The sequence below is a fragment of the Triticum urartu genome, chromosome 5 (assembly GCF_003073215.2).
Source record: "Triticum urartu cultivar G1812 chromosome 5, Tu2.1, whole genome shotgun sequence".
In the NCBI taxonomy this organism is placed as follows: domain Eukaryota; kingdom Viridiplantae; phylum Streptophyta; class Magnoliopsida; order Poales; family Poaceae; genus Triticum; species Triticum urartu.
The window spans coordinates 554,293,925-554,308,256 of NC_053026.1; the positions used below are offsets into that span (position 1 = coordinate 554,293,925).

Genomic DNA, 14,332 nt, shown 5'->3' on the forward strand with positions numbered 1-14,332 from the left:
GTGAGGTGGACAAGCTGTTCTAGTCACAATTCAACGTTCCAGAGCGTTCGCTTCCATTGACTAATCAGCTAGCCGAATGGGCCGAACTAAATAGGTTGTCCGGACTCGCCATGAGGTCTGTCGTGGATCAGCTATGGCTGGAAAAGCCAAAGCTGAATAGCTATTTCAGCTTAGTGCAGCAGTTCCTTGGTGCGGTGCCGCGCATTAATGCGATGAAGAGGTCGGCGTGCATAGAAGGCTCGCGGATGGCCCTTGCCCGTGTTAAAGCATACTGGGCGGAGATGGATGCTACCACTGTTGCGGCGCAGGGTTCGGCCATAGGCCGAGTGGCTGCCGAGCACTATTTCGAGGAGGTTCTCGAGGGTGCTTGTTCGATAAAGGCTCAGTGCTCAAAGAATATTATGTTTGAGTGATATGTGTTCCCATTGTAAACACAATGTTTTTACGAAATTTTATAAGGCTGTGTTTATACTTTTGCCTGAAAGTAATATGATGCCTCTTGTGCGGCCGTTTATGTATACATGTGTATAACCTGAAATATTGCAGTCGTCAGCTTCAGCCCCCACGCATATAATGCGGAGGTGCTCGCAAAAAACGCGTGTTCACACTTAACCCAACGTCTTGGTCCTATTAAGGAGGTGATAGCGCAGCGAACGAGGCAACCGGACTATAATGCTTTAACACTTTCACTTAGCCATAGGAGTTTGATAGTGGGGCTACTAGATAGCCCCTGGTGGCTCCGCACTCTCCCGATCTCGGGGTGCGTACATGTCTGGCCGGAAAACGGCCCTTCGTTAAGGCGGAGGAATTCTAACATTCCGATAGGTCATTGAGTGGTTGACCAGTCTCACGCTATATCATGACAGTCAGTTTTCGGCTTTCTCTACTGAGGTGCTCGTCCGGATGAACCAGGGCACAATCGCAGTAGTTCTCCTGGTGCTGCCTTAGCCGATAAAGCGGAACGTAAGGCACCAAAACACAGGAGCCAGGCAAACCCAACATTTGACCAAAGACAATGATTCGGAGCTCATGCATATAAGGCCAAACTCGCGACGCCGAACACTCCCTAAGGTATTCGGTCTTTATGGTATAAACCGGGCCTAAATAGTGCCCTTTGTAAGAAGCCCCTTGTGTCCAGGTACGTGCATTATTATGACGTGGCCACATGCCAAGACGTCAGCATCCTTCTCAATTGTGCTGAGAATTCGGTGGATGTGTATCAACAAGAGACAGTAAAAAAGGTTTACGCAGGGTCTTAATCTAAAAAGAATCCTTGGAGCGGGTCCCTTCTGCACGTCTGCGCCTGTGTCTCCGTTGTGCCGTATCCTGGGCGGGTGTAGCACGATGGTCATCTATAAAAGAGAGGAACTTAGGTGAAAGAGTTGTCGTGCAAAAAGTTGGTTTTTTAAAGAAACCATGTATAACTAGAAATGAGTAGAAATTGCCACTTGTATGCGCGCGTTGAGCCCCTTGTATTTGTAATAGGGGTGTGGCCATCAATCCAATACAAATTACATATAGCAGCGCCGGACTCGTCTAACCGCGTCCGTGGTCTTGACGACCTATCAAATGCTTTAGTTGGTGAGGCCGTTTTTAGTGTGCGGCTGCCAAGGCAGTCGCATTCTCTTCGGCACGCAAAGATCGCTTAATACTTCCGTTCACTGTAATGATGCCACGTGGACCGGGCATCTTGAGTGTGAGGGAAGCGTAATGCGGTAGTCCAAGTAGTGCTTAATAACCACATCGGAACGGAGCAATGTGGAAGGTTAAATGTTCGCTACGGGAGTTATCGGGGAAGCCGAATATAACTTTTAGTAGCAGGGATCCCGCGCAGTGAGCCCCTGGGCCTGGCATTACTCCTTTAAAGGTAGTGTTGCTATGGCAAATTTTCGTTGGGTCTATCCCCATTTCGCAGATTGTATCCTGGTATATCAGGTTTAAACTGCTACCACCGTCCATCAGGACTCGTGCAAAGTGGTATCCGTCAATTATTGGGTCTAATACCAGGGGAGCCCATCCTGCCCGCCGGATACTTGCTGAGTAATCACGATGGTCGAAAGTGATCGGTTGAGACGACCAGTGGCAGGGTTTTGCGGTGATAGGCCCTTGGGCATATTTATCTGGGAGGGCCGCTTTGCTTCCCTTGATCACGTGTAATACGTTGACTATTTTGACTTCTGATGGAAACTTCTTTTGTTCCCCAGTGTCTTGCTTGAGAGGCTCATCCTCATCTTCGCTTGGTGTATCCTCCCCCTTGTGTACGGCGTTGAGCTTGCCGGACTGCTTGAAGACCCAACATTCTCTGTGGGTATGATTAGCGGGTTTACCAGGGGTGCTATGGATCTGACATACTTGGTCCAGAATTTTGTTCAGGCTGGACAGTTCATCTCTAGCGCCTTTAAAGGGTGGCTTTTGCTGACCTGGCCGAGAGCTTCAGAATCCGGCGTGTACCGTCGTGCTCTTCGGGCTGTCTTCTTTATTCTGACACTTATTATTTTTGCTGCGTCGGGATTTCCCGTTTTCATCTATAACTTCGGATGTGCTTGGGTCGCTGGTGCTGCATCTGGCTAGCCAGCTGTCCTCACCCGCGCAAAAGCGGGTCATGAGGCTTGTTAATGCTGCCATTGTTCTCGGCTTTTCTTGGCCGAGGTGTCTGGCAAGCCATTCATCGCGGACGCTATGCTTAAAAGCTGCCAAGGCTTTGGCGTCCGGGCAGTCAACTATTTGGTTCTTCTTAATTAGAAACCTATTCCAAAGCTTTCGGGCTGACTCTCCGGGCTGTTGAGTTATATTACTCAGATCGTCCGCATCCGGGGGTTGGACATAAGTCCCTTGAAAATTTGCCCGAAAAACGTCTTCGAGCTCTTCCCATCTTCCAATGGAGTTTTCGGGGAGGCTTTTAAGCCAGTGCCGAGCTGGCCCTTTGAGCTTGAGGGGTAAGTACTTGATGGCGTGGAGATCATCTCCTCGTGCCATATGGATATGGAGGATGTAGTCCTCAATCCAGACCCCAGGGTCTGTTGTTCCATCGTATGCTTTTATGTTTACGGGTTTGAATCCCTCTAGAAATTCATGGTCCAGTACCTCATCGGTGAAACATAGGGGGTGTGTGGCACCCCTGTATCTGGGTGTACCGCGTTGTTCTGATGTTTGTTGTGTTACATCATATGCTGGGGCGCGCTTGCATGGTCCATAGATGGATCTGGTTGCGCCGTCCTTTTGGTGCGAGCCCTCGTGTGGATCGCTTATTGGCTTGTGAGTGGAGTTGTTTGCCGCTCCATGTTGGCCGCGAGGTCGTCTATCTGGCCAGGTGGACGTTTTGATTTTTGGTTGTGGGGGATCTAGGGCCTCCTCATCGAATTCGGGTAGCAACTTCCGCTTCGGGTAGCTCTTGGTGGGGCGATTACCACCATACTTCGCTGCTGTGTTGAGTACTTTACTCCATCTGATTTGGAGTGTGTCCTATGCAGCCTTGAGCCTTTGCTTCTGCCTTTTCAGACTCCTCGCGGTGGCAACAAGCCTTTGACGGGCATTCTGCTGCTCCGAGTGCCTGTCCGGCGTTATGTCATCCGGACTATTATCTTTGACAGAATTGGTTTGTTCAGTTTGATTCTCCGTATTGCCGTGGTCCGACAGTGGTTTGCCCTGCTCCAATGCTAGGTCTGTATGATCGTTATTTCTGCCGAGGTAGGATTTGGGGCGGCGCTTACGTTGCCGCTTTGACTGCTTCTCGAGGGGACAAGCCTTCGTTGCATCCTTCCGTTCCTCGTCGTCGTCTTCTTTTGGGGTGTCCACCATGTATACGTCATATGATGAGGTGGACGTCCAGCGCCCTGTGGGCGGTGGTTCCTCTTTGCCTCCCGCATCGTAGTCCATACCGTCGATGTTTTTGGAGTCGAAGTTGAGCATGTCGGTTGAGTCATCGACAGTGGCTACCAGGTGGGTGGTGGGTGGGCCTCGAATTTCTTCGTCGTCCGCATCCCAGTCCTACCGGACATAGTTCGGCCAGGATTCTCCTGACAAGGAGAGAGACCTTAATGAGTTCAGTATGTCACCAAAGGGCGAGTGCTGAAAAATATCCGCGGAGGTAAACTCCATGATCGGCGCCCAATCGGATTCGATAGGAACGGGCGCAGGCGGTTCGGAGTTCGTGGCCGGAGAAGGATCCGGCAGTTTAACAACACGGCTCTCGTGCAAGGCAAGGTCAATGTTCGGCTCGATCGCCGCTGAGGGTAAGGCCTCCATGGCGGGGTCCATCCACCCGTCTGCGGAAGGCGCGACTGGCTCCGAATTGAGGGTCGGAGCGGTTGCCGGTGCGATCTCCTTAACACTGTCCGATGGGAGAGCTAGGTCATGCTCATCGTGACCGCGTGGCGCACAAGGCAGAGGCTCGAATCCGTCGAAGATCAAATCTCCACGGATATCGGTCGTGTAGTTTAAGCTTCCAAACCTGACCAGGTGGCCAGGGGCGTAACTTTCCATCTGCTCCAGATGGCCAAGCGAATTGGCCCGCAGTGCAAAGCCGCCGAGCACGAAGATCTGTTCGGGGAGAAAAGTCTCACCCTGGACCGCATCGCTATCGATGATAGTAGGAGCCATCAAGCCTAACAACGACGACACAGAGGAACTCTCAATGAAAGCACCAATGTCGGTGTCAAAACCGGCGGATCTTGGGTAGGGGGTCCCGAACTGTGCGTCTAGGCTGGATGGTAACAGGAGGCAGGGGACACAATGTTTTACCCAGGTTCGGGCCCTCTTGATGGAGGTAAAACCCTACGTCCTGCTTGATTAATATTGATGATATGGGTAGTACAAGAGTAGATCTACCACGAGATCAGAGAGGCTAAACCCTAGAAGCTAGCCTATGGTATGATTGTATGTTATGGTTGTTGTCCTACGGACTAAAACCCTTCGGTTTATATAGACACCAGAGAGGGTTACGGTTACACAAGGTCGGTTACAAAGGAGGAGATATCCATATCCGTATTGCCTAGCTTGCCTCCCATGCCAAGTAGAGTCCTATCCAGACACGAGACGAAGTCTTCAATCTTGTATCTTCATAGTCTAACAGTCCGGCCAATGGAGATAGTCCAGCTGTCCGGAGACCCCCTAATCCAGGACTCCCTCAGTCATCACAAACATGTTTACTCATAATATGTTGAATCAAGAACGGCTGAGCTAAACATATTTACAAATATGAAAACAAGAAGAGTTCATACCAGCTTTCCTTCACCGCGATCAGTTCATCAAATCATCGTCATTATTTCCTTTCACTTGCAAGACTGAATGATATGAAAATAATAATGGAGTGTGCCATGGACTAAGCTGGAATCTGCAAATATTTTATTCAAAGGAGAAGACAAGGTAATATGGGCTCTTTGTTAGATCAATAATAATGCATATGAGAGCCACTCAACATTTTTATCGTGGTCTTCTCCTTACGACAACTCGAATAAAAGAAAAGAATTTCAGAGAAACACGCTGAAATATTTTTAGACTTTTTAGTTTTTTTTGAAGAAAGCAAACTAACAAAGGGAAAAAAAGAGAAAAACTATTTACACGGGAAAGCAACCAACAAACAAAAGAAGAAGCAAGAAATATTTTTGGCTTTTATTTTACTACTATGAATTAACTAAATAAGGAAGAAAAACTGAAAAGAAGCAAGAAATATTTTGAGGTTTTTGAAGTTTTTCAAACACACAAGAAGAAAGCAAAAATAAAACTAACATGGATATACAATGAAAGAGGATGAACACCGACAATCTAGAATGAATGTGTGATACATGAATGTAATGTCAGCGAGAAATATGTACTCCCCAAACTTAGACTTTTGGGCTAAGTTGGTCTATGGCCACTGGTGGACTGGATAATACCCGTGGTAGTTGTTCGGGTTGTACTCGAGTGCGGCATTGGCTTACAAATGTCTTCCCAAGCTCTAAAACAAATAAGTTTCATTATCCTTATTGATCATAGTCCACCATAATTTCCTAACAATAGAAGCTAGTTTCTTAATGGTAGTTTTGCACAAGACTATGTTGGACATGTAATAAACAGGCAAAGAGACAAACACAAATTTAATGAGAGTAAGTCTACGAGCATGTGAAAGCCTATTTGCCTTGTAGCAACTAGGTTTAGCCTTAAAATTTCCTATAATAAAATTGTAGGCAGCAACTCTTTTCTTACATGGAAGAATGAGAGGATGACCAAGATGAGTGGTATTAAGATCCATATCCGGGGCAAGAAAAATATTCATGATGGAGTTTCTGAGAGCATTATCCGTATGTTTGCTAAACAAGATGGCAGATTTATTCCAATTGGGAGTTTGACCAGAGGGTGGACAAAATTGATTAATAATGCGAGCAATGGTATTGGCATCTTCATTATCTTCCCTATCACACACAATTAAGTCACCAGCAACCATTAGAGAATGGATAGGGGGACAAGAGGCCACCAGCTGGATACTGCTCAACTATTTGTATTTAAAGCATCTTGCATAGAAAACGACAATTCGTTGACAACAAGAGTAAAAAGATACGGAAACAGAGGACAACCTTGTTGGCTACCTCATGATCCTTTAAAGCCGCCAAAAGGTTGTCCATTAATGTTAACAGAAAAGGTGGCAGTAGATATGCATTCATAAATTAAATCTACAAAATGACCATGTAACCCTTTATGAAGCAAAGCTCTCTTGGTGATATCCCATTCTATCATATCAAAAGCTTTAGCTAGATCTATTTTTAAGCATGAAAGCTTCATGTTTCCAAGAATTAAGCTGAAAGAGTGGGTAACCTCCTGAGCAACAATAATATTATTTGCAATTCTTCCTTGAATGAAAGCTATGGGTATGTAATTAGGTAAAAGATCTTTAAGCCTATTAGCCAAAGTTTTTGTGATGATTTTATAAACTACATTACAAAGGCTAGTAGGTCTAAAGTCTTGAGGGTTCTTAGCATTATCCTTCTTATGAATTACAGTAATATATGTTTTGTTTAGTCAAGGGTGCATCTTACCTCTAATGTAGAAATATTGTACCAACTTCGTAACATCATCTCGAATCCAATTCCAAACATCAAAGGCCACATTGATACCATCTAATCTTGGAGACGCATTTTTCTTCATCTCTTTGTGAACCCGTAGAATTTCATATTTATCTCGCATAGTTCGCCAATCTATCATGTTTTCAAAGTTACTGTGAAAAGGTGGGAGGACATTTAAATTAGTTTACTAGAGGTAAACAAGCTAGAAAAATAATTAATAGAACAAGAAGCAATAGCATAAGGATTTGAACCAAGTTTTTGTTATGGTCGATAATCACATTAATCCTATTTTTTCTCCTCTTAAGAATCTAGTTACGAAAATAGTTGGTGTTCTTGTCTCCTTTCGTAGCCCAATGCCATTTAGCCCTTTGCGTGTATAATTCTGTTAGTTTAGTCATAGTCTTGTCATACTGTTGCATAAGGCCAGCTTCCAAATTGTGATCCTACAAGTGAGTAGGGGCAGATTATATCATTTCTATCTCTTAATGGATGGTATCTAATTTTTGCTTTAAAGGCCTCTTATTTCTGCTCCATTTCCTTACGGTGCCTGCAAATAAAGCAGTTCAATATGGTATGCTTTATCATTAGTAGCCGTCCAATTATTTCTTATAGTACTATGATAATCATACTCAAACAACCACCAGTTTTCAAATTTAAAGTTTTTTTTAGTTTTTTACTAGGACTATATTGGATATCGTATAGATAGGAGCATGATCACTATACATAATAGGAAGATTGTAAATAGAGGTGTTGGGAAACTTAAACGCTCATAAGTAGGAAAAGAAGTAAAATGCTTATTGCACCAGGTAAAAGCAGGACCAGTATAACCCGTGTTGTTGGAAATATGCCCTAGAGGCAATAATAAGATGTTATTATGCCATTTCCATGTCTGTAATTATGTTTATATTTCTATATATATGCTATAATTGCATTGGTTCTTGAATATGGGATTCAGACGAAAATCCAATTGCATGTGTGGAAACATAGACACCAAGAAGAAATCCGGATAATCTGAGATTTTATTTGTGGAAGAAAGTTATGAACTACCCACATGAGATGACCACCCCTAGCACCCCCCTAGGGCCACCACTTCCATAAGGAAGGACTGGCCGAATTGGATAGGGAGGGAGTCTCCTTCCACCAAGTGGAAGAGGAGAAAGACTCCTCCTTGGTAGCCCCCTCCCCCCTCTCCACCTATATATATGTGTGGAGGGCTCCCTCTTGCAACACACCAATCCAAAGTGGATCTCTCCCTCATAGGTTCATGCTCTCCCTGCTAATTGGCATGAGTGTTTAGACTCCTAATTAGCCAGGCTCTAATCTAGGTCTAATTGGTCTACGAGAATTAGACTCTTAATTAGATGAGAAAAGCCGCTAGGCTTTCTCCCTACTACTATAGAATGTGTGGACACCTCAGAGGGTTCATCTACTTCAACTCTCACCTCGGTGAACATTCTCGCGGTTAGTAGGTATAACCTAGTTGTAGGACTCGTCGCGCTACATCGACTCTTCACTGCTTCCTCTACACTGCCCGTCGGTGAGTTTGATCATTACCGCCATCTTCACAGTGTTCCTGAATATGATTGTGTAGCATATTTTTTGTTGTTGCATAGCACGTTCCTATCCACATATCTATTGGTCCACTTCTCTTAACATGATTAGTAAAGGCAGCCATACGATGATGGTTTGAAACAACATTACTATTCTTCTCCGAGGGATTAACTATATCATTAAAGTCATCCAACCTTCTTCCAAATATCCCTGGCCTTGCGATGATGGGGATTGCCATAGACACAAACTAACGTGAAACTAAAGTTGGTACTGGTATGAACAACAGACGCTAATATCATATTCTGACTAGAGTTGTAGATATCTCGCAGGATGTCGTCCGCCCACATGACCCAAAGGCCTCCAGATCGGCCTTCCGCGGGAACAACAAAACTACCCCAAATAGGAAAATGATTGACTAGATCATGAAATTTAATCCTAGACGAAAGAGCTTCTGAGATTAAGGTAACCTTCGCTTTCGTTGATGACATCAAATTGGCAAAATACTACATTTTATTATTTCCTAGGGAAATTACCAGCATTCCTTGCAGTATTGGGGACGAGTATTACATCTCCATTGCTGCCAGGGATGTCCCAACGGAGATTTCTCCTTCCTATATTATGCAATCAAGTATATCGGGACCAACGCCTATTCTCCTACGACCCATCATCACTATGCATTGGACAACTGAAGGGAATCAGACACACAAGAGGAAGCGGTAGTGGGCTAACTCGCTAGATCGGGGTAGGAAAAGGAGGTGACCTTGGGTTGGCATGGTGGATTGTTGATAGCGGGGAGTGGTCAATCAATAGAGCAGGGATTGGATGTAAAGGATGTGAGGGGGTTGCAGATGGACTGGATGGAGCAGGGAGGAACCAAGGAGATGGAAGGGATCAGGATTGTGGCGGCTTGGCTTCCCTTTCTTGCAACGGATAGCTGGTGAGGGAAGAGGACCCCGTTAGTGTGGTGGCTTGGACCCTCCTGGGTTTGCAGCGGTAGGTTGATAGAGGGGATTTGGGGGAGATGGTTGTTGGCTGATGGAAAAGAGGAACTGACAGGAGGCATAATGAATTGGAAGGAAGAACAAATCAGAGGTTAGATGTAGGGAGAGAAATCCAGAGCATGATGCTCAAATTCCACTACGGAGGCAATGCCGGAGAATCGCCAGAGAATAAGGGTCTAGAAGAGCAATGGAGCCATTTTCCTACCGAGCATTACATAGTGCTCCTTTCAATTTTGAGGATGAGTTTATTTTTTATAACAATAGGAGGGGTTGTCGAAGCGAAAAATCCTAATATGAGCACAAGCTCAAATGCTCTTGGCATGAACAGTAAATTCAAAAGCAATTCAAAAAATTCTGATTTTTTGTGGGCAAACTTAAGAAATGTTTCGAGTGCTTGCAAATTTTCATCATCATATCACATTTGTGGAAGTCGTGGCAGAAAAGATAATCAACGCTCCAAAATACTTCCGAAAATAGCATCTTCGAAGCGTCAACTTTTTTTTGCCACAACTTACACGAATGTGATTTCAAGCTGAAACTTTGCAAGCACTCAAAACATTTATTAATGTTTGCCAAAAAAAAGGATTTTTATGATTTATTTTCATATTATTTTTTTTCGTTTTACTGTTCATCTGGGCTCATTTGAGACCCGAGAAACTCCATGTCCGTGTCCAAGAGCATTTGTGGGCGTCCGTTTGACGGGAAAACCGTGTCTACGGACGGGTGAACGCAGCTAACCAATGGCCTCTAACACCTAAATCAAAATCAATGGCCTCTGTTTCAGGCCGTTGAAGCGCTGTCTGTCGCGTCATGAACTCATGTCACCTTCGTCCAGTCTCCCTCACGGAACTTCAGCGGCAGCAGCGCCCTCCATCCTCCAAGCCGTAACTAATACTCTAAATAACTGCTGTCACTGCCCATGCCAATGCCATATCCAATCCAACAACGTACACCAGTACACAGAAATGACACAAGGATACCATGTGTGCAGTAACTGCCTCGAATCTCACTCCAACTTCCTGCTTGCACTGGCAACTCGAAATACCCAAGTAGTAATAGTAACACTAGTAGCGAAAAGATTCCAGAGAGCTGCCAGAACAAAACATAGGGCAAGTTATGCGTCCACATACATGTACCACCAGTTATGGCTTTCAAGTTTCGACAGCGTCTCGTCGTGATAAGTAATTGGCAATCTGAGGTATGGCGATTCTTGAGGTGCCAAACAGATGGTGACAGAGGACACAAATCAGGTGTGCGTATCGATAAATTTACACATTTTCATTGATTATAATGGTTGTTGCTTGTTAGGGTACAATCTCTGTTCTAAGATTCATTCAGTTTCCAGGATGACGCTACTCCGTGCAAATTCACATACAAATAAGTCATACAGCGTGAATGGACTCCGCAGGCAGGTTTAATCCCAGTCAGCGTCAAAGAACCCAGCGTCTTTCATCTCGGAGTAGTATACGTTCTCTAGAAGCATATCTTCCTCCTACAACATCACACAAACAAACAGGCAAGACATAGACAATCACTACAGGAACAAAAAGGCACATAAAACACTCCAGTGTACAAGCTGAAGACGATAGGAGTACAGAAAGAGAGGTATTAATTTCATAGGTAAGAAGAAGGTACCTGGAAAAAGTCTGCTAAGAAAGTCACATACAGAAGTGGAAGGTAAAGCGCGTGGTAACAGACAGTAGTGAGGTTATACAGCCTGCACAATAGACAAAACTCAAATTTTGCTCTCAAGTGCAGAATAAGCTAGAACAATATGAGCTGTGGTATTATTTATGTACCATAAACCAAATCCAGCTCCACATGCAATGAGGAAACAGCCAAACAGCGATAGGCCGTTAAGTGCCAGCATTGCACACACATACTGGTAATATGCTGGTTTTGCTGTCATAAAAAGGTGAAATGATATTGAGTACACAATGATGATCATCAAACAACAGATTTGAAACATACAAAATTATACAGCATTAGTGTAACCAATTACCAGGTAGCCTGTCTTTCCACCTCGAGTGATGCATGAAAACAATCAAGCCATAAACTCCTGTAAGCACCAATTTGTGGAGAATCCATAGGCCCCATTTCCCACCAGTTCCTTGGTCAGCATCAATAAACAAAGGAACACCAAAGCCAAATACATATATGGTCTGAAGAGGGAGGAAATGTGAGGCCAAAGGCAACATACAGTTCCCTAGCTATATGCATGACAAAAACTATCGTTCAAACATCCACCTGCAGCATAATCTAATGCAATGAAACAACATAGAGTGAAGAGTTAAACTATGGAGTGTGTTTTCTCTCTGTAGCAGCCCAAAACTCATTTTATAGTATCAACTTTCAAGAGATAAGACCCTGCGAGATTTAGCATCAACAGAAACCAGATACAGACTTGAATACACACTCCATTATGAAACAATGGTGATCATTTTATTTACTTGTAATAAAAAGACATGGTGAACCTGATAAATAGTTAATTTGTTTCCATTGCATATTTTTATTAAGAATAAATCAATGATATCCTATACTCCCTCCTTGAACTAAAACCAGATCACTTATTTTCGAACGGGGGTAATGCTTACGAAAAATCTGGCCCATCATACATTATTTGAACTGGGAAAATAAAGAAACGTCGCACCATGAAGGGGTAACATACCTTGAGCAATACATCAGCACTGACTACAGCACCAGAGATAACAAAGGTACGTCCCAAAGACTCATAACCACTGGCTTCATTTCCTTGAAGTAGAAATGCTATAAGACTAACTTCCAAGAATAACATTCCAGATTTGGTAAACAATGAAAGCACATTCCATGAGAAGGCCCTATCAGGCATACACTGCCACGCCTGTCAGTCAATAAAACTGCTGTTAAACAAGAGTAATAGAAACAGACAATATACAATGGAACATATGAGCAACGTTACTGAAGATGAAACAGGTCAAAAATCACATGCATATGAGCAGCGGTTGCTCATGCAATTACCCCATAGAACAGTGGCATTAGTAAACACATATACCTGAAATCTGAAACTAGTAACCAGGCCAATGTGTAATCAAGCAACCGGAAACTAGCAACCAGGCCAATTGTACTCAAGTTGTTTGTAGTCTTGAACAGAAATACCTACCAGAAGCCTGCTGCTAGCTCATCATTAATTACCAGACCAAAACCTACCCATATACCCACTCATCTGCTTCTGTGATCACAACCCAACTTCCATTCATTCAATTGCCAAGTTGAAAAAACAAAAGGTAAACCATATGTACACAAAATAGACTTGTCTAATGAAAAGTCTACCTAACTTGTACGGTTGTACCCAATTATTCTGCTCCTCAATCAAACACAAGCAAGCATACAAAACTTGAACTGTTCAGTAAGTCTAAGAACGCAGATTCATATCCGCGGTTCCATAGCTGTAACCTTTCTTGCTGCTGATCCTACCCAACGTTATGATAACTGATTGAACTCGTCTACCTACTTCACTAGCCTCTAGTAGAAGAAGTCAAAAAAAAGCACTATTTTTTTACGGAAAAAAAACTAGCACGAGTTACTCCACATCATTTATGCATCAGAATTCACCAAAAAACACTACTAGCAGCCAGAGTTGGGAACGGTAACGGGGGCGAGCGGGCCGGACCTGGAGGAAGCACCAGAGGAGGTTGAGGAGGGCGACGGCCCAGAGGAGCGCGTAGTAGGCAACGACGAGGACGTGGGAGCGGCCGTAGCTGAGGCGGCGGAAGCTGCGGCGGGCCTGCCAGGCCAGGAACCCGACGAAGGCCAGCGACGGCAGCATCACCGCCAGGCTGTACCAGGCCCCGTGGCAGTCGGACACCCACCACAGGGGCCCCGACCCGGACCCGGGGGCGGCGCCGGAGCCCGACGAGTTGGCGGCGTCCGGCGCCACCGCCAGCGCCATGGCGCCCTCCAGGAGCCGCCTCGGCATCGGCGCCGGGGGCCCGGCGGGCGGACGGGCGGGCGGGCTGGGGTTTGGGGTGGGGCGGGGCGGGGGGAATTCGGTCAGGTCGCGCACGCTCGCTTCGTGGGGAACTCTGGAAGCTGGGTCAAAAGTGGGGGAGGAGTAGGATGAAGGAGGGGATCGATCGTAAGGAAGGAAGAGACGTCGGTGGATTGCGATTGCGCGCTGCGGACGTGGGCCCACCTGCTAGGAGCTTTGGACGGCCCGATGCGAACCGATCCGCTACTTGGCTTCGATGATCTTTCTGTTATTTTTTTTTTTGAGGTATACTCTTTGTGTTCTACTGTAATAATTGTTCTACTAAATAAGATGATATGCCAAAGGTGCTTATAGGGATAGGGTGTGCATGTGTGGGTTCATAAGAGTGAGTGTGTGCACGTATGTATGAGCATTTGCGTCTGTACTGTGTTCAAAAAAAATGTTCTACTAAAAATAAAAAATATCAAAATAAAACAAATACTAAAAATAAAACACTTGCTCCTTTTGTTCCAATTTGCTTTGCTTTTTTTTTCTGACCGGGCAGCAACTAGTGCAAAGCTGCTCATGCTTTGTGGGGAGTGACTGGAGGAACCATTTACGAAAGCAGAATGCTTCTTTAGAGATGACGATGGAAAAGAAAGTTGTATCCTGAACGTACGTGGCGTCACTACGCGGATATCATCTTTTTATTTCATTTTCAAGGAACAGAATCATGGATGAAAGCAGACGCTTTGGGACACGTTGCGTAGTTTCATCGACGACGCCGTAAAATTATG

The 14,332-nt window shown here is 44.8% G+C and overlaps 1 protein-coding gene across 1 annotated transcript; it reads right to left on the minus strand.

Annotated features, from left to right (window-relative positions):
• Positions 1 to 10,846: 10,846 nt before the first annotated feature.
• Positions 10,847 to 13,682, minus strand: LOC125510635 (protein CANDIDATE G-PROTEIN COUPLED RECEPTOR 2-like). Its single transcript, XM_048675867.1, has 6 exons — positions 13,239 to 13,682; positions 12,258 to 12,449; positions 11,592 to 11,751; positions 11,389 to 11,491; positions 11,225 to 11,306; positions 10,847 to 11,081 (listed from the first exon to the last, which is right to left on the minus strand). The coding sequence occupies exons 1-6, from the start codon at positions 13,542 to 13,544 to the stop codon at positions 11,004 to 11,006; spliced, it is 921 nt and encodes a 306-aa protein (XP_048531824.1). The 5' UTR covers positions 13,545 to 13,682; the 3' UTR covers positions 10,847 to 11,003.
• Positions 13,683 to 14,332: the final 650 nt, after the last annotated feature.